This window comes from Ambystoma mexicanum, chromosome 6p, assembly GCF_040938575.1.
Source record: "Ambystoma mexicanum isolate Mex_15411 chromosome 6p, UKY_AmexF1_1, whole genome shotgun sequence".
NCBI lineage: Eukaryota > Metazoa > Chordata > Amphibia > Caudata > Ambystomatidae > Ambystoma > Ambystoma mexicanum.
The window spans coordinates 1,203,270,364-1,203,290,763 of NC_090935.1; the positions used below are offsets into that span (position 1 = coordinate 1,203,270,364).

Below are 20,400 nucleotides of genomic sequence, written 5' to 3' on the forward strand. Positions count from 1 at the left end.
CTGCTGTGGAGATTAGCATTAAAGAGCATAAGCATAATGCTCGCCTCCAGTCTTGACATAGAATCAAGTTACCAGGGTCCGTTATCAGTGGTGTATCACAATTTGTAGCGGCTGACCTGCAAAACCTGGTTAAAGACTCTCAAGCTCCTCAAAAAAAGCATAGGCCATGCCATTTAATCCCAAAATCCCGAGTCAGCCTGGGTTACCACACTTTGGCCATGTGCATGATAAGAATTCTGCTGGAATGGCACATCCAGCCATGCATGAGGTGGAAGATGTAAGTATGTTTTTTTTTTTAAATCAAACCTTACATCTTTCACCTAGTGTAGAAACCAGGATGTAGTGCCTAGCCCACAGACCTACCAGTCGTTACTTTGTTTGGCACGTAACAATATTATGCTTTTGCCAGTGAAAGAGGCTGCTTTTGTTGCCAGAAACCTGGGCAGCTTCTGAGGAGGCACTGGCATTGTAAACAATTTAAGTTAAGAAGTGGCCAGTGTTTTTTTTTTTTAGTGGTTGGAAAGGCAATACCATCTCCTATAAAGTAGCGCAAGTGAACGAAAGAGCATGCCTCCAAGAAAATGTTTAAACTAATGTTTGAAATTATGCATTTTACAGTACAGTTTTTGAGAAAAAAGTTGTACAATTTTCAATTGGTTCTCTAGAGTAGCATGAAAAACTCCTGTAGATGCCATTGCACCAACAGTACATAGGAATTTTATTTTAAATTTACATGATAACTTTGTTCACAACATACACCATTATTGCAATTAAATAATTCACGTTCATGCAGCTGCACCCACTATACATGACAGCATTGCCACTGTAAATCACCTTCATAAAGCTTTGACGCCAATCTATACACGTATCATCCCTGTAAATCACTTTCCTGAAGCTGTGAGCACAGTCTATCCAAGTATGTTAACTGGCAATATCTTCCATGAAGCTGCGGCCATGGTCACTGTCACTATGGCCATTACTTAAAATCACTTGAATGTAGCATGCGTCAAAGTCCGTACCAGTATGGACACAGAAGCACTTACAAGAAGCTGCGGCCAGAATCTATGCCAGTAATTGTTACTATAAATTCCTTTCATGAAGTTGGGTCCATAATCTACGTCAATGCATTAATTGGGAATAGAAATCGTGGGCGAGTCCGTCTGAAAAGGGAGCATAGCCAATGTGTTCTGAGTGTGTCCTAAAGGAGGAGTAATACATTAAAAGGGCCATGCAAACCTGTATTTTCAGTCACTCAGCATTGTCTCTGGTGGTCGTTTCTGTATACAGTAAATAAAGCTCCATATCTTTCAGTTTCTAAATACATTATGCTAGGCAAATGATTTGCTCCCTCAGTGAAAAAGCAGTTCAATGAGTGAACAAATCACCTTTATTTCTCCAGCATGGGGTCTGGCATGGATTCACATGCTCATGAATATTCCCCGTCGTCAGGCTGGGAATCCTCGGTAAAGAAAAAACCAGTATCAGTTTCGTTTCTGATCTGTCTTTCGTAGTAATAACCAATCACTGGTCTCTGCGTCATACTGACCACAGCCAATGACTGCCCTCTACCTAAGCACCGCCTCTGGCAGCCATCTTCAGATTTTTACCGCACGTTCATGTGTTGGGATCCTCGTGCTATTGCTCTCGAGCGTTAGTGCTATTTTTCGCGCTTTTTCACAAAAAACTTCAATTCTTTCGGTCAAAAGAGCCTCAAGCTCCACCGATCCTACATCCGATCAACGGGGACCCGTGTCGGATTCGTCTGTGCCCCTCAAGGGTGAAGATTTCGTCGAGCTACACTTCGGAGGACTCCAGAAGCTTCTCTGGCCCGGTCTCGGAGATGGCCCAGGAGAAGGGAAGCTCGACGCCCGGAAAGCTGTTCAGGGTCTGCCCTGGATGCCAGCTGCAGAACGTCTTTAAGGAAGACGAACACTCTTTCTGCCTTTACTGCCTTCATGAGGACAAAACGCACGTGGAGAAGGACTGTGCGTTTTGCGGCAACATGTCGGAACGGACCATGAAGGACCGTCATCAACGTCTCGCCAACTGGCTGGAGGGTAAGAGCCCGTCTGGCGAGAAGAAGAAGAAATCCGAGCGGTCTTCTAAGACCTTTGAGGGCGCCCCGGCGACGGGGGCCCAACATAAGGCCAAGCACCGCGAGTCCGCTGGCACCGGGAGCGCCGAACGGTCGGGCTCTACGGGCGCCAGGCAGGGCGCACCCTCCCCGGCACCATCAACCACGAGCCAACGCTCTGGGTCGGGTAAGAGGAAGGCCGAGCACCCGGCGAAGCTCCTGGAGAGGCCCCGGTCGAGCTCTAAGGCAGAGGAGGAGCGTGGCAGTGCCCCCTCCCTCAAGGATAAGGCGGTGAGCGCACCTAAGGTGGTGAAGGCCTTGATCCATCCGACCAAGCCCTCTATCGAAAGGGTCGCGGCGGCCCTGGCTCAGCCTGTGGAGGCTGCGCCAGTGGTGGCGACCTCAGGGCCCAGAATCTCCCTGCCTCCTCGGAGGGAGTCTTCTTTTGTGCCCATCGATAGGACCCCCGTGAAACCCTCCGTGGGGAAGAAGAAGGGGGGGCAGGGCGTCGTCGTAGATTCGGCCTCAACCTCAGAAGAGGAGCTGATCGAGGTCTTAAGCCACGGCCTAGGCGTGGAACAAGGCCAGCCCGTCGGAATGGACCCCGACGCGGGTGACGACGACGACATCGTCGAGGATACCGACGGGGCCCCTGCTCGCCCGTCGGATTCCCCTCTGCCAGCGCCGCGAGACAACTCGGCGGCCATTTTGTTGGCCATACAGTCCTTATGCACCGAGATAAGGACGAGGCTACCGTTACCGACGGAGGAACCTCTCCCGTCGGGGGATCCAGAACCGGGACCTTCTGGTGTTCCCCCTACCAAGAAAAGAAGGATCCATCCTCCACCTCCTTTTCAACCGTCGCGCCCCGTCCAGCCCTCCTCCCCGTCCACCCGAGGGGATGATACGGGGACTGACACGGCAGCGACGGGTATGGACGACGAGGCATACGACGAGGATTTTCCGTCGTCGCCCCCCACGAGGGCTTCTCCGCCCGACGAGATCGGATCTTTCCACTCCATGATCTCCAGGGCTTCCGAGCTTTTCCAACTCTGCCCTGAGGAGAAGAAAAAGGAAGGCTTCCTTTATCAGCGGCGCGAGGCCAAGAGGAAGACGGTCCTCGCAGTGCCTCTGTTGGACGACATTTGGGATGAGGGCCTTTCCCTCCTCAAGAACCCTTCCACTACGCCAGCTAGAAGAGACCGGTACGAGAAAAAGTACCGGGTCCCGGACACGGCCCCCCTATGCCTCCGGGCGCAGCCTACCCCGGACTCCGTCGTCTCCGCGGCAGCCAGGAAGAAAGCGGGGGGGGGTGCGGCCTCCACATCGACTTCCCCGCCGGACGGCGAGGGAAAGAAATTGGATGCTATGGGACGTAGAGTCATCTCGTCGGCAGCGACGACGATTAAAGCGGCCAACGCCTTGGCTATCGTGGCCCGCTACGACAGGGAGCTCTGGTACAAGATAGCTCCCCTGCTGGATTTTCTGCCGGACGACAAGAGGGCGGAGGCCCTTGAGATCCTCCAGGAAGGTGAAGTGGCTTCGGACCACGCCATCACCGTGGCGACGGACATCGCCGACACTGGGTTCCGCTAGCTGGGCAACGGCGTTTGCCTTCGACGTCGTGGATGGCTCAAAGCTACGGACTTTCGGCAGGACGTCCAGACCAGAGTCCTGGACATGCCCTTCGACGGGAACAACCTGTTTGGGAAGACAGTGGACTATTCCCTTCAGGCCATCAAGGCGGATACTGAGACGGCCCGGGCCTTTGGAGTCCTGCAGCAACGACGGACGCCCTTTCGGAGCGGCGGAGGCAAGGGCGCCTCCAAAGGTTCCGGCTGCGGTTTCGCTTCCTACCGTCAAGCGGCCCGCTCGTCGTCGCAAGAGGCCTACAGAGGACGAGGCAAGTCTAGCGGACCCCGCCGTCGTCGCCAAGGAGGTCAAGGCGGCAAGGCCGCGTCCAAGCAGGATTGAACCGGCCGTGGGGTCGGGCCCCCACCGAAGCACCCCGGTGGGAGGCCGGCTGGCGGGCTTCGTCAGCGTGTGGGAGTCCATCTCCACCGACCGTTGGGTGCTGGACGCCCTGGCCCGGGGCCACGCGCTCGAGTTTCAAAGAAGGTGCCCGCGCGTCCCCCCCGTGGCCAGGAAAGAACTTCACGTCCCTCAACTTCTCCTGGAGGTAAAGGCGATGCTCAGAAAGGGCGCCATCGAACTCGTCCCAAAGAGGCTTCGGGGCTCCGGAGTCTACTCGCGATACTTCCTCGTGAAGAAGAAGACGGGAGGATGGCGCCCCATCCTGGACCTGCGACGGCTGAACAGGTTCATCAAGGCGCAGAAGTTCCGGATGGTCACCCTCCAGCACGTCCTGGGTCAACTGGAGGAAGGAGACTTCCTATCGTCGTTGGATTTGGAGGATGCCTACTTCCACATTCCCATCCTAAAGGGGCACCGAAAATTCCTCAGGTTCGTGGTCCAAGGGCGTCATTACCAGTTCAAAGCCCTTCCCTTCGGACTACGGTCGGCACCCAGGGTATTCACCAAGTGCCTCGCACCGGTGGCGGCGCAGCTGCGCCGCGAGGGGATTCACGTCTACCCCTACCTGGACGACTGGCTCATCCGCGCCAAGACGAAGGAGCTCGCCGTGGTCCACACGGCAAGGACCGTCCAACTCCTCACGGACCTGGGATTCTCCGTGAACTACGCCAAATCCCACCTGGTGCCCGCGCAAGTCGCACTGTTTCTGGGAGCGAGGCTCGACACAGTGTCCCTTCTGGCCTCCCCGTCGGAGGAGAGGACCAGGACCATCTTGGGCAAGGTGCAACGGATGTTGGTGGCCGACGCGGCCAAAGTGAGATCCATCAAGTCCCTCCTCGGGATGATGTCTTCCTGCATCTACCTCATTCCCATGTGCAGGCTCCGGATGCGCCCGTTGCAAGAATTCCTGGATGCGCGCTGGATCCAGACGACGGGCAGCTTCGAGGAAAGGATCAAGCTCGACGAGAGTTTCCGACGAGCGATACGGTGGTGGGGCACCCGCGCGCATCTGACGGCGGGCATGGACTTCCAGACCCCAACCCACCAGGAGACTGTGACCACGGATGCCTCCCTGGAAGGGTGGGGAGCGCACACCGAAAATCTGCACGCGAGGGGACTCTGGCTCCCGACGGAGAAGTCCCTGCATATCAACGTCCTGCGCTCCGTGCAGTGTTTTGGGCCCTCAGTTCCTTCCTTCCGTCCCTCAAGGGCAAGGTGGTGAGGATCTTCACCGACAACACCACCACCATGTTTTACATCAGGAAACAGGGCGGAACCAGGTCCCCAGCGCTGTCCAAGGAGGCGCAGGACCTGTGGCATTGGGCCGTCGCCCAAGGGATTTTTCTGGTGCCGTTTCATCTGGCAGGGATAAAAAACACCATCGCCGACTCACTCAGCAGGGAGCTGCGCTCGTGCCACGAGTGGGAACTACGGCAGGATCTGGTGGATCGCCTCTTCCGACGGTGGGGCACACCCCAGTTCGACCTGTTCGCGACGGTGACGAACACCAAGTGCCGGAGGTTCGCCAGCAGGTTTCCCCCGACGAGGAGCATGGGCGATGCTTTCTCGTTCCCCTGGGAGGGCCTGTTCCTCTACGCGTTCCCTCCCTTGCCTCTGCTAATCCGGCTCGTCAACCAGCTCAAGAGGTGCAGGATGATCCTCGTCGCACCTGCGTGGCCGAGGCAGATATGGTTCCCGGACCTTCTGGACTTGTCAGCGTCCCCGCCGATCAAGCTGCCGGCGGACGCGGATCTACTCTCCAGGGAAGGAGGCGCCATCCTCCACCACGACCCGAAGTCGCTGAACTTGCAGGCCTGGCTCCTGCAGCGCTAGAGTTTGGAGGATACGACATACCGGCCGATTGCAGAGAGGTTCTTGCAAAGGCCAGGGCGTCCTCGACTCTTAAATGCTACAGACACAAATGGAAGAGGTTCTCTGTCTGGTGCCACGCACAGAAGATTAACCCTCTACGGATTACGGCTCCCCAAGTACTGCCGTACCTGCTGACGCTGGCCAAAGCTGGTTTGGCACACGCGTCCATCAAGATTCATCTTGCTGCGATCTCCCGATACACCAGAACCACGGGGCGGACGTCCTTGTGGTCTCATCGTCTGGTGAAAGAGTTCATGAAGGGACTGTTCAGATCGTTCCCGCCGGTGAAGGCTCCGGCCCCGGCGTGGGAGCTCAACGTGGTGCTGACCAAGCTCATGGGACCTCCGTTCGAGCCTCTGCACTCGGCCCCGTTGAAGTTTCTATCGTGGAAAACAGCTTTTCTTGTGGCCATCACCTCCGCACGACGAGTGGGAGAGATCCAGGCCCTTTCCTGCAAGGCCCCGTACTTGACTTTCCACGACACGAGGGTAGTGCTCAGGACGCACCCCTCCTTCATGCCCAAGGTACCGTCGGACTTCCATCTCAACGAACCCTTGGTGTTACCTGTGTTCTTCCCGTCGCCTTCGTCGCCGGCTGAGAGGACTTTGCACTCGCTGGATGTAGCTAGAGCGCTGAAGTTCTACGTGGACCGCACGAAGGGGTTTCGGAAGACGTCACAACTCTTTGTGAACTTTGGACCTGTCAATCAGGGGAAGGCTCTCTCGAAGGCTTCCATCTCCAGATGGCTCTCCGGCTGTATCATGTACTGTCACCGGTTGGCAAACCGACCGCTGCCTGGCCGTCCGAGAGCCCATTCCACCAGAGCGATCGCAGCTACCACGGCGTTCCTATCTGGTGTGCCCCTGCTGGACATATGCAGGGCTGCTACGTGGAGGTCGACGCACACCTTCACGAAATTCTACTGCGTCGACCGGGATTCCAGGGAGGAGTCCAGGGTCGGCCAAGCAGTGCTGCGCAACCTGTTCGCCTGAGGTGAGCCTGGTGAGGAGGTAAGATGCTTAATGTTGAGTTGATGTGATGCTTAATGTTGAGCCTTTGCCACCTCCCGTGGTTGTGCATGTGTGTACTGCTATGTATTCTTTATTCATGAGCATGTGAATCCATGCCAGACCCCATGCTGGAGAAGGAACAAGTTACTTACCTGTAACTGTTGTTCTCCAGCATGGGTCTGGCATGGATTCACATGCGAACCCTCCCGCCTACCCCTCTGCGGCTCTTCACTTGGTCATACTGCCACTTCACGTGCTTCCAAATCTGAAGATGGCTGCCAGAGGCGGTGCTTAGGTAGAGGGCAGTCATTGGCTGTGGTCAGTATGACGCAGAGACCAGTGATTGGTTATTACTACGAAAGACAGATCAGAAACGAAACTGATACTGGTTTTTTCTTTACCGAGGATTCCCAGCCTGATGACGGGGAATATTCATGAGCATGTGAATCCATGCCAGACCCATGCTGGAGAACAACAGTTACAGGTAAGTAACTTGTTCCTTTCTAAATACATGGCCCAGTCCCATTGTGCTCTTTAAAGGTGTTAACTTATCGTTGACATGCTTAAACCTGTGTTCAGCACTTTGGTGTGGGGCAGGCAGCATTCTTGGGGAATAAAGAAGTTCAAGGTGTTATGCCCGACTCATAAACTCAGGGAAATCACCCAATTGAGTTTGCTGTTTGATACATTTACATTTTAATACGTACAACAGAGCTGCCTTAGTGGTTGGCTTGTGAGGCCACGAGCCATCATTTTGAAAGCGATCACCATGTTCCCACCATGCATGATGCAGCTTCAGCCAGCCCTTAAATTACCCATGTGAAAGGGGAGGAGGACACTTGGCACAATTTAATATGCTTGCTGTTTTACATAAAATCAAAGAGCATTTTCCGTGATAGTGATGTTAAGCCTGCAACACTTCTGAGCAAATAAAACCATAAAACATACTGTCCTTCTAGCTCATTTAATTTATGATGACACCCTAATCAGTTCTTAATTTGTAAATAAGTGCCAGGGGCCAAATACCTTTATAGTAAACCTGTGCCACATTAGTGTTCTTATTCACTGCCAATTGTTGCCCAGCCCACTGCTGCCCCCACTGTATCATAATATTTGTGGTGGCAGCTGCAGCTCCCACTGGTTCAGTGAGGTTGCGTTGCAGGTCTGTGACCGTGGGTTTCCTGAACCACCCACAAAAGAGGCCACCCAGGAAACACCACACATAGAATACAGCACACAAGGAAGAGCGTGCAGGAGGGGCGCGCAGCCCTGGAAGAAGGCAGAGAAGGGCTCTGATGCTGGAAGGGCGAGCCGATTAGTGCTTGGTGTGGGCATATAGGGGCTAGGGTGTGGTTGGGGTGCCAGGAACTTGTTAGGACCTAGCCAGTTTGAGGGGTGGGTGCGGCTGGGGAGACAGAGCACCAAATGATTTGTAACAGAGCAAGTAGGGAGGGCTTGTCCCTTGGGGGATTTGGAGGGTTAAAAATAAAATGTGTTTGTGATGCATTCGAGACAGCTCCAATTTGGACAAAAAAAGTGGTGCGATAAATATAACCAGAAGATGTGCAATTTACAAATACTAATGAAAATACCATGACAGTAGTTGGGTCTTGAAATGAGCCAACCGATGTCTAATGTTTAGTAAACTGATGGACAAATACAGAGAAAATTGTTACTAAAATGAAAATACGTGCCTGTCCAGTATTGCAGCAAGATATTTTTCCATAGGTTGGCACTCAGCGCAGACAGTCCTTCATGGCAGAAATCTATTCCCTGGATATTCCTTTTAATATTTTATATCGATGGTACTTGTAGCTGTCACGACTATATAAGATAAAGTGATCAATATTGCCTGTATGTTGGAGAGGGCTTTGAGGAACAAGGGAGCATGATCCACATGTGGTGGTCCTGTCACAGGGCCAAAATATTTTTCTGTAAGGAGATCCTCACACATATTCGAGAAATCACATGAGTGCAGTTGCCCTTCGACCCCCTGGTGGTGATCCTGGGTAGTGAGGCTGAGGGTATTTACCTGTTGGGGGCACCCTATCCTCCCTGATAGCACACCTTGTAACAGCGAATAACAATGGCAAAATATTGGAAACAGCTGGAGCGCCCCATCCTCAATCTCACGTGGTATTGCCCCATTTATCCAGGAATTACTTGACTTTTTTATTGACTTTCCTCGACTAGTCATTAAACCATCATTATTGAAATATGTTCATGTAATTTGACTTTACAAGTGAACATCAAGTCCTGAACTGACTTAAATAACTTCCGAAATCTCTCAATATGCTCCCTGAGCTGATAAAACGGCTGTTCATTCTATTCTTAATCTCTGTGCCTGACTTGTGAATGCACTGTGCTGTGAACTTTCAATATGTGAACCTATAACTTCTTATTCATCCTGATCTTGATATTCAATTGCATCTGAATACTTGTACCATAAAAAAGATATGCATAACAAATGTGTGCATTTATTTCCGATCAGGCAGATTATGCTATTTATAATGAGCTGTGGGCTACCTTTGTTGTCAGGTAACATGTTTCACTTTTAATATGTGGAAATTAATGTATATGTGCGTTTATTCGTTCATATTGTAATCATTCAGATAATCATTCTTTTGTGATCACCATGGTAGGCTTTTCAATCTCTGTACTTCACACCAGTATGAGATTTCTGCAACTTGTATCTCTTTCACAGTATTGCATCTTGTATATATAAATGTGCATAATTTGCAGAGAATGTGAAAAAGAATACAGTATAATGCAAAATTTCAGACCTTGATGCTTTTGAAGAATCTTTACATGATGGCCATGGAGGTTTTAGTTCAAAATAATGTTTGAGAACTTAATAGTCAATAATTATTTAAAATGTGCACAGAAGTTCTCAAATTCAATTTTTTAAAAATTCTTATTGCACTCTAGAAAAGCATTTATAATCGAGTTTTTCTCCTTCAAATTGCAGATAAAAAGTTTGCGATTAAATCTAGGATTAATGGAGTATTAAATATAACTCTGAATTTGGTGAAGCAAAATTTGCAGAATCACAGACTATTGCATCCTTGCCTTCAAGTTCTGCGAGCTTACTCTACGAGCTGTAAGTATTGATATACTATTGGGGTGCAACATCACAGACAAGCTTTACACATCCGTTTATTACTTCTGCTATAATGGTACTAGTGCTGTGCTCTATTTAGCAGATATTAAGAGGTTGTTCATGTGTTTGGAATTAAGGCAGACAAAATCAATGTGTGCGGTTAGAGAATTGAAAAATTACAGATTAAAGGTTCTGTGCCTATTGTTTGATTTATATATGCCTATCTCGACTTCTCACTGTAAATTGAAAGGAGGAGGCCCTATTTTCATTTCTTGCTGTTTATAATTTAAAGATTGCTGAGCCATACCACCATTGACCTCCATGGAACAGCTCTTAGTTTGTTATATTCATTCCCTTTTAAATTGTTGTAAAATAGTAAAACTGCTCAGTTTCAATCTCAACCATCTTCCCTCACAATAAGCTATTTGAGTATCTCAAAACCCTGAAAGATCCAGACCTGTTTAGTGAGAATGAGCCTCACACTGACTCTGTATTGCAATTGGGGGAATAATCATTACATTGCAGACGAGGACATACTACTCTGTGAACTTTCTCTACCCACCAGCATTTCTGTAGTGTGAGAAACCTGAAGGTGTTTCACCCGCTAGTATTTGGGGATCTGTCATCCATGTAGCCAGGACACAGCCATCGCTTTTGTATCCAGTTCCTGGGGGTGGACCAGTGCGGGAGGATCACCTGGATGAGGGGTCTTCAGGGAGTGGGACACCGGATGGTGAGACGCGGCCTGTAACAGCTTTTCCCCATCCTACCAGGTAGGATACTTAGGAACTCACCTCCCATCCCCCTCTTTCCCGACACGAACACTTTTTCTCGGACAGCTCACTGTGAGCGAAAACTGACTAACACCAGAGCCGTATATATGATATTTCCCAATACAATGGTCAGGCAAGGGCAGGCAATTACTGATCATTACACACACCTGACTTCCATCACACCTCCGCACATGGATAAAAGGAGGGGCACGGAAGCATACTCTGTCATGAATATGTGTAAACAGACTGGAGGCCACTAACCTGGATCAGAAGCCAGCACTTGAAGACAGGAAAAAATACCTGAACGCCTTGCAGCCCTCCGCATGTGAGACAGGAACCAGAGGAATGCAAGACCCCCAGGGAAACCCTCTGGCAGAAAACCCCGCACAGGAATAGCAAGCGCAGGTCTGAGGTCTGGTCTTCGGAAGTCATTAGACTGAATCGGGAATGTCGTCTTTGGAACAAGGGAACCTCTAGGAGGCTTCACAGCCTGCATTCTAACATATACAATATGAGCAGTTGAGTGTGATAGTAAAGAGAAAGAGACAAGGTAAGGGAGCTGATATACCTGCCAGCAGTGTGTCTGTAGCTTCGAATCTGGTTAGTTCCGTGACTAAGCTGGTACTTTCTGTGTAGATGGAAAATGAGGTAACACTGACTGAACAGAGAAGTTTCCTGTTATGTTATGTTAATTGGCATTTATATAGCGCCTTATGTGTCATTGGTATGACCTCAAAGCGGTGTTAGGTTGAACGCCCTCAGGAACCGCAGTTCAAATCAGTAGAGAGAGAGAGCGAGAGAGAGAGAGAGAGAGTGTGTGTCCTAAAGAATGGATAGAATACAAATATCCTCTAGCTACCTATACGTGAGGAGTGAAGGAACAACAAACTGTGATCCTGTTGTTCGCTCTGGCGAAGTTTGTTACAGGAAGATCCCCAGTGATTTCGGAGAGACAAAGACGCTGTGACAAGGATATATAATGAATGCAGAGAAAGGTCTGTAGAGTTTCTAAGTGGGAGATTATGTCTGCCGTCCTACCGTGTGAAAGATACTAGGGAGCGGACAAGAGAATAGATGACCGTAGTCCGCCTCCAGAGCAAGGCAGCAAGGAAATGGCTGCCGGCGGCAGATATGTGGTGAGGCTTGTGACAAAGGCGGGTCTGACTGCGGAAGGCGAACCGCCTGAAAGGATGAGAAAAGTAAGTATCGGACAGAAACAAGGAGCAGGAGATTAGTATTCCCTAGTTGGCATACTTACAGAGCGTTAACCAAAGGAGTAGCAACGCACAGAGGCATCGCTGCGAACTGCATATATCACATCACATGACTCTGTGGAGTCGGCTTTCCCATGCTTCTAGAAACCGCCAGCCAAATGCCGATCGTGTGGGGCTTTTGGGCGGCCATGTTGGAAAGGGCACCGGCTATAGTGTAACGAAGCTTATTGCGGCACCACCACGACCAGCGTCCATAGTCGGATGCAACACACTCAGAGCAAGGCAGAGCACATGAGGAAGCAGCAGTTCCAAGATGGCAGTTTAATATGAGGAGAAAGACGGCAAGACCAGAGAGGGTTGCAAGGAGGGAAGTGCCCTTGACCTTTTCAGACCGTTACTTTTGTGAACCTTGGAAAGTAAGAAACCGAAGTCCAGGAACTAAAGCTGAAGAAGAAACCTGCATTGTATGTCTGAGGTATCTGGGGCTTTCCTGCGTCGATAATGAAGGCGGGGAGGAACGGTATCCGCCGTGGTAATGTCCTTGGCTTCTACAACACAGCCGGTGAGTCGAAGAGGCTGATACCAGACCATCCTGTGTTAGATCCAAGGTTGCAATCAGCAACATTGTATGAAGAAATCTAAAGAGCACAGTGTGTGAAAATATGTAAATAGAGACACAAATATGTTTGAAAGACAGAAGAGTGTCTGAACTCTGGAGGCCAAGAAAGATACCGTAGACAGTTGAGCGACGCTATGTGGGTGCTCATTCGAAAGTCTCTGTTTGGTATCAAACTGGTTGGCAACTGTGAAAAGGGAATTTTGAGATTGGTGGTCCTGCAATGGCTCAAGCTAAACCCTGTGCACATTTGAAAGTCTTCAATAGTTTAATGAAAACTGAAATTGGTCAGATCCCGGCTGAGAGACTCATTGTGTAAGAGGAAGGACCTGAGCCTGGCTGATGGGGATCCGGGGTGAACAGTGAGTCACCTGAGAAAGAATATTCTCTGAACATTGAAAAAAGGGGCACCTGAACCCGGAAAGGGGGATCGACAGTAACGATCGTGATATATAAGGGATCCGAGCCCAGCTGAGGTGGATTCAGGGTGAATCACATGAATTGAGTACTTACAAGAGGAACGGAACTTTGTTTTGTTTTGGAACATCAGGCCCTCTGAAACAAGAGACTTTGATAAGTAAGGAGACTTGGGCACATAAGGCCTTGATGCTGGTAATGGAAGAGTATCCTCGTGCCGAAGAAGGCAGAGTGTGTGCTTTGCTCGTGTGAACCGCCTTGTTCCGTGGTGAAAACTTGGGGAAGGGAGGCCAACGGCCAGAACATCCTGACATAGCATTTTGTGAACACTTCTTTCTTTTTCATAAACACTACCTGTGGGAATCTTTGCCAGCCAATGAGGCCAAACACCTATTAATTGCCAACAATTAACTTTATTATTGTGGCTCCCTTTTAAAAGAACCTGAACTTGTTTAACGGATTTGACCAGTTCAAACAATTTAACTTTGGTTAACGGTCTTGCTTGGGTTCTTCCTTGCAACAGGGGCTTTTGTAGAATATAATGACTGAAGAGGGCCAGGAATAAAGTCTCTCAATTTACTTGTAGTCCTCTCTGGCCGAGTGCACAGGGTTTATAATGTCGCAGGAGACTGGGCCCTTATTACTTGTTTCTGGCCAAGTGTGCAGGGTTTATAATGTCACAGGAGACCAGGGCCTTTATTGCTCGTTTCTGGCCCAGTGTGCAGGGTTCATAATGTCACAGGAGACCAGGGCCCTTATTACTTGTTTCTGGCCTAGTGTGCAGGGTTTGTCACTGGAGACCGGGGCTTTCTTTACTTGCTTCCATACCGGTGTGTCGTATTTCTAATGTCGCGGGAGACCGGGGCTTTCACAGCACTTGCAGCCGTCAAACACACTCAGCTGCCACTTACTGTTTTCTTCTGCTTTCCTCCTGGACACTTTGGCTTTTACAGCCCCTCGTCAATTTCACTCTTCAATACACCCACGTCAAAGGCTCCTGTTCTCTGATTCCTGTCAGCTCCTGAGGGACGAAGTAAAAAAGCACAACATCAACCATTATTCTTCCTCGTTATGCCTCAAGTAATGCACCTGCTCCACACCAGCCTCCTGGGTCACGCCCCCTCCCTGGACCCATCAGTCTTTAATTTAACCATTCCTCTGCCAGTGCCTTGGGTCTCTGTGTTGCTTGTGCTCTTGTTCTCACAGGGGAAGGTAGGCCAACGGCCTGAACATCCTGACATATCATTTTGTGAACACTTCTTTCTTTTTCATGACACTACCCCACACTATTTGGATATAGAGGGAAGGATTGGAAATAGTTTTTTTTGTATAGGCCCTTTTACTTTGACGAGATCCATTAGGACTGCATTATTATTATTTGATGGTCGTAGCTTGCTCCCATCTGTAGATTCAGGATTAGATGGGCGTTGATCACACCATTGTTGAGGTTCAATAAACACCCTTGAACTATGGTCATTTGTGTCTGCCTTACTGTTGATGTCATGCCTTCCTTACAGTAGCTTCCAGAATATTGCTCCTCTCCCCACAATGTCTACACCACCTCCCCCCCCCTTAAAAGGTTGTTTACCTGCCCTGCCCAGCCTGGCTGGTGCCCTGAAGGTTTTCACATTACAAATTACCAATAAAATAACATTAAAATAAAAGATAATCTGTGGAATGTATCAGATGCTGTATTGTACTACAAAATTTTAACAAACAGAAATAATTATTGAATATTTCCACTACTAGTTTTAATGTTCAATTGTATTACTTTCCCTAATCTGGGATTCACATAATGGACCCTCCACCCTTCATGGTAAAATCTAGATTTCAAGGTAATTAAAGTATCCTCCCACATATGAGAGAAACGGCAGAGAACATGGTAAGAAAATAATTTCTTATAAAAACGACATACTTATTGATCCCATCGTTATTTTGTATTATCAGAACCTCTTTGATATCTGTTAGAATAGTTGATTTTGCCATTAACTAGCACAGCTCTTTTATTCTCAACCAAATAGCCTTCCTCTTAAAAACTGCGCTGATTGATAGATGGCAACAAAACACAATTTTACCCTTGCAGAGTTGGCACCCATCGCAAACCAAAGCATAACAGGCAACATGTTATGTTCAGCCGGTCAAGTGGCACAGCGAGTAGAGCGCTCGCTTTGACATCCGTGCACAGCCTGCCAACGCAGGTTCGAATCCCGGCAGGGCCAAACTCAGCCTTTCATCCCTCCGAGGTCGATAAATGAGCACCACACACTGTGGGTAATAATAAGCAGCGCTCAGATACCTGAGGGTTCGTAGCGCTATATAAATGCCAAATTATTATTATTATAATAAAGAGCTTGCTTCCCTCTATGTACCATGCCTTGAAGTGCACACCAAGTGAAAGGATGGAGCTCTACTTTCTATCTTAAAAGTAGAAGCTCAAAATGTTAAATAATGCAATGTGATTGAATTTGGAAAAGGAACATTTCCTCAGTTGTGTTTTTCACTCCAATTAAGTCAAGCCTATTATGCAAATATTTCAGAAAGATTATAAAGTTTTATGACTAATACGTAAGAATGAAGACACACACATCATTTAAACATGTGTCCATAATACGATCTAAAACTTTGGAGTAGTAGCTACAATAGTTTATTGATCTGATTCACACATAAAGGTAGCTATAGTGACCATATCAAACAACTTTGAAAATAGACGTGTAGCACTGTTTATCAAACAATGGAGCCATCCTCGTCAACAAAGGTACCAGCAAGAGGGTTAATTCATTGACAAGTGATAGTGGCAGGGTGTTAATTGATCTTCTGTCCTGTAAAACAATGCATCACTTAGAGGATGGAGATATGCAATGTTAATGGCAACTATTGAACATTTTAAAAGGATATGCACCTTACCACTTAGCAACCTTGGGCCTATGTGTTGCATACTTTATCCATATGCCTGTTTTGGAGATTTCAAGCAAGGGCAGCATATTAAGTGTGCTCCCCTATGTCAATTCGTAAATCTATTGAATTTTACATGTTTTAATTGCAACACAAGTAACACAAACAAACAAATTGAAACCGTTCAATTGCATTTGAATCCTGTGGAGTCATCACTGATCCCCAGCCTAAGGTCTCCTTCCAGGTGGTCAGGGGAAAGCAGCTGCTACCTGATCCTGACCCTGCGATGGTATTATGAGCGAGGATGACATGGGAGGAGATGGCTGTCGGAGCGATGGGTATTCTTGCCTTCCATGTGAAGAAGACCCTATAATTCCTGAATTTCTGATGGGGATGTTGTCATTATACAAATCCTCCCAATGGTAGAATCCTAAAACCCCCCTCTTGCCAGACACCCTAGGCAGGATACCATTCACATTTCATATGTACGTAATGCTCACTTAATATATCCGTTTTCTTACAGTTTTGGTTCAAACAAGTATTCAAACCAATGCAGTTTTAAAATGTCTAAAGCTCCTATGGACTCCAACTCCCATAAAACCTCCAGTACTAGGACGAGGAGCAAGAAGTTAGTGGAGCAGAAGAAATACCAAGTTAAATGTTCTGGCTAGTTGTTGTAATGGAAATCAGTTGTGCGGGACATTTGAAAATGGTGTGCCTTTTCTAGTTGAATCTGAAGGAGGATTAGAAGGATGCAGAAAAGGCAAAGTGGGAAGCAGAACTGGAGGCAGATACACAAGAGCAGACTGTTTGGAAGGAGGCAGGCGCTTCCAACTGGCAAGGTGAGACCGGGAGAAGCACAGCGGTTGCTGCAGGTGAACAGCTGAGGAGCCAGCAGCGATGGAGAGGCTCGCGTGGACGCGGTTGCAGTGAAGAGTAGCAGTTCCACCGGGGAATGAAGCAGAAACCGGCGTGAGAACCGCAGGAGGGTCTGCAGAGCGGGAAACGGGTTCCCGAAGCACAAACTTCACTACAGCCATGTGACACAGGTTGGAAATGCCAGCAAACACCAGTGAGTCTGCCCAGAAGTATTGGGAGCGCTAGGGCATACCGACAGCTGTACAAACAATTGGGAACTTATTTTGAATATCAACCAAATGATATAGAAAGACAGAATTTACACAAGTCTCCATACATGAGGTATCACTATGGGGAAAGCTGGAGTAAATGTTGTCATAAACAAATAAACATTAATGAAGCAATTAAAAGGCAAGATCTGTACAAATCTTCATACATGAGATGTCAATATGGGGAAGATTGGAACAAGTATTGCCACAAGCCATTGAATACTAACAATAAAGTTACTAAACAAAACTTGAACAAGTCTCCATGTATGAGAAGCCTATATGGGGGAAGTTGGAACAAGTAATACCTATCTGGAACCAATAAAGTATAAACAGTGAAGGAGTACAACAGTGCTATACTTAAAGATAACGAGAACTGAAAGATAAAGAAACGATTGTAAGAAGACCTGGTTGAAAGAAGTGCATCAGGTAATAAGCCATTGGGGGAAAGATACCTTGCAGGAGAGTATACAGGCGATCTACCAAGCCAAGAGGGGGATTGCTGGCAGGGGAGTACACCAGGTAATTCTTCACAGATATGTGAAAGGAAAAGTCATTATGAAAAGGTTCCCGGCAAGAGAGTGCACCAGGATACCATCTTTAATAAATTGCTATATAGAAGAGACACTTTTGGCATCCTTAAAACACCATTACGTGGAAAAGGCATTCTTTCATTATCCTTAAAGTGTTGTGTAAAAGAGACATTTCTACTACTCTTAAGGAACCTTTGTTTAGCAAAGACATTTTTCTCATCCTGAAAGTATTAAAACACCATTACTTGGAATGCCCCCAGGTCCAGACTTTCTGGGGAAAAGTGACAGCTACAATTGAGGCCATGACCCAGGTACAGCGTTCCCTGGAACCCGAAGCAATGTGGCTGGGGGTGCCACTCCCGGAGAAATACTCAAGGTTGAGGGTGACAGCCAGGTTGCTTACTCACTTCCTCCTGGTGGTGAGAATTACAATCGCCTGGGCCTGGAAAGCCCTTGAGAGCGTGCTTATTCCCCAGTGGTGATCGCAAATCTGGGACATCCTTGTTGCGGAAAAGGTCACAGCCGTTAAAGAAGGGGTGCTACACCGATTTACGGAGATTTGGACCCTCATACTGGAGTTTGCCCTAGACTTCTTGGCACAAGTATTCCAGCCATGCCAGGTGGCACAGTTCTTGCAGAGCCACAAATGACTGTGGAAGTTGGCCGAGCCAGGCAGTGAAGGGGTGGAGGGAGGTACACAGAGAAGGGAGGGAAGGGTGGAATTTATTTAAGGCGTTAAGGTTTGATTTACATCTGTCTGGTATTCTAAAATATGTTTTTCATTTTGTTTGTGCAACCAAACTTAAATAAAGTTGTTAAAAAAACATTACTTACGTTGCTAAGAGCGACTTTTGCCATCCTTCAAACATAAATTCTTGTAAAAAACACTTTTCATCATCTTTAAGAAAGTATTAGATGAAAGAGAGAGGTCTAATACTCTTAGCCACTGTTTGAACAGAACATTTTCAATATTCTACTTGAAACAGTTCAGGGGAAGGGAATCAACCCCTGGATACAAGGATTGTATTGTTGGATTTACATATTTACTTTTGCACACTTGTTGCTGAATTTAAAGCAGAGCCATTCACCTTGCACCTTTTTGTTATTTTTAAGTGTGAGGGTCAGAAATGTTTTGGACACAAGGACAGTTTGTCCAATTTGGACAACAAGACACAGCCTGATCCCTAGTTTTGATTTCCTAGGCAGGGAAACTATCTTTAGTATAGGGACAGAAAGGCCTTTATGGAAACCCTTTTATTTTAATAAAATGTCTAATGTTGAAAACATTACAAGTTTGTGTCCGTCTCTCATTTCTGATTCTTCACATGACACATGTGAATCTTTAGCATATCCAGTAAGCTCTGTTCTGTTTAAAAAAAGTGTATTTAGATTAATCAAAGTTAAAAGTGCTTTATTTATATTATTATTTTTCTCTTTTACACCTCATACTGTGAGTGCACTGCTATGTTTTAATGCTAATATGAATGCATGCTGCATTTTGCATGCTGAACAGATATCTGCCTTGCACAGTTTGTTGTTAAAACAGATACTGCACATGGTCAAAACTTATTCTACATGTTAAACACAAAGTTATTTTTAAAAGATGCAATGCTTACTAAAGCTTCAGAATAATGTGTTTAAAACTGTGTTTATATTCCCTGCGAGAATAAAACCATGGGAATGTAGAGTATATGAGTAATTCTCATTTTATGCAATGCATTTACTTTTTTAATTTTGATAATCAAACATATTGTAAATTTGATGGCATATATGAAAATAATGTGCTTAGGCACAAGCGCCAGTATTATGAAACAGATACTGATTGAAGGCAATTGTAATGCAAAGGGAGTTTTGAGCCTTTATCTCAGTTGCACAAAAACATTTTTGTGAAGAAAGTGTTCTCCTTGACAAAAAGAGGTTCCAGCTATGTGCAGCTTTTTGGGATGTGATCAAAGCCTACAGTGGGAATGCACTACTCTTGGAGGCCTTGTAGACCTTGTTTACAAAAATGTGCAGTGTTATTGGTTTGAAACCTCATGGTATCCTATGAGTAATACACACTTCCGTTGATGCCAGATGAACAAAATGGGCAATTGAAATCATAATGCCCACAGGTCAGCATAAACTGGCAAGGATAAGGCAAAACCCGCCCATAGGTTAGGATTGGCAGGCAAGAAAATAGGAGTGTTGCAGATGAGCCTGATGGGTTGGCTTATGCACTATATAATTTGCTGCACAGAAGTGCAGAGGGACACAGACAACTCCATTGGAGAAGATAGAAACAGAGCTGGAGGCCTAGATGATTCACAACGCTAGTATGCCTGGTTAAGAGAAAGCCAGCAGATTTCAGTCACTTTCAGTGCCTGGAGAGAAAGAATAGGAGAACCAGGATTATTCCAGCAACAGTTATGTAAAGAAAGGTGAAATTCCAGTGTTCAGTCTTGATAAGTATTCAGGGATGCTTACTGTGATGATTGGAATGATGTCATCACTCCTTTGCCGGAGGTAGCCTCTCCTCATGAGGCCAGGGGATTGCAGCCATTGCCTGATCCTGACCCTGGGGGTGGCTACGCGAGGGAGGATCACATGAGGGGAGGAAACCCACAAGGGGGGGGGGGCAGGTATCATCAGATGAGGCATGGTATCCCCTTTCCCTTTTAGGGAAACCTTTTTCCATTCCTCATGCCATGATGGCATATTGTAGTAATCCTCTTCAACACTTTGCCAAGTCTCCTGACAAT

General features: G+C 47.4%; 1 protein-coding gene across 4 annotated transcripts in view; it reads left to right on the forward strand.

Moving 5' to 3' along the window:
- The window catches only part of AGTPBP1 (ATP/GTP binding carboxypeptidase 1), a 2,604,148-nt gene that overhangs the window by 754,095 nt on the left and 1,829,653 nt on the right, over positions 1–20,400 (forward strand). For all 4 annotated transcript variants that reach the window (XM_069625853.1, XM_069625856.1, XM_069625854.1 and 1 more), the window contains one exon: positions 9,959–10,090. In XM_069625853.1, coding sequence (XP_069481954.1) covers positions 9,959–10,090 — 132 coding nt within the window. The remainder of the gene's footprint in view (positions 1–9,958; positions 10,091–20,400) is intronic.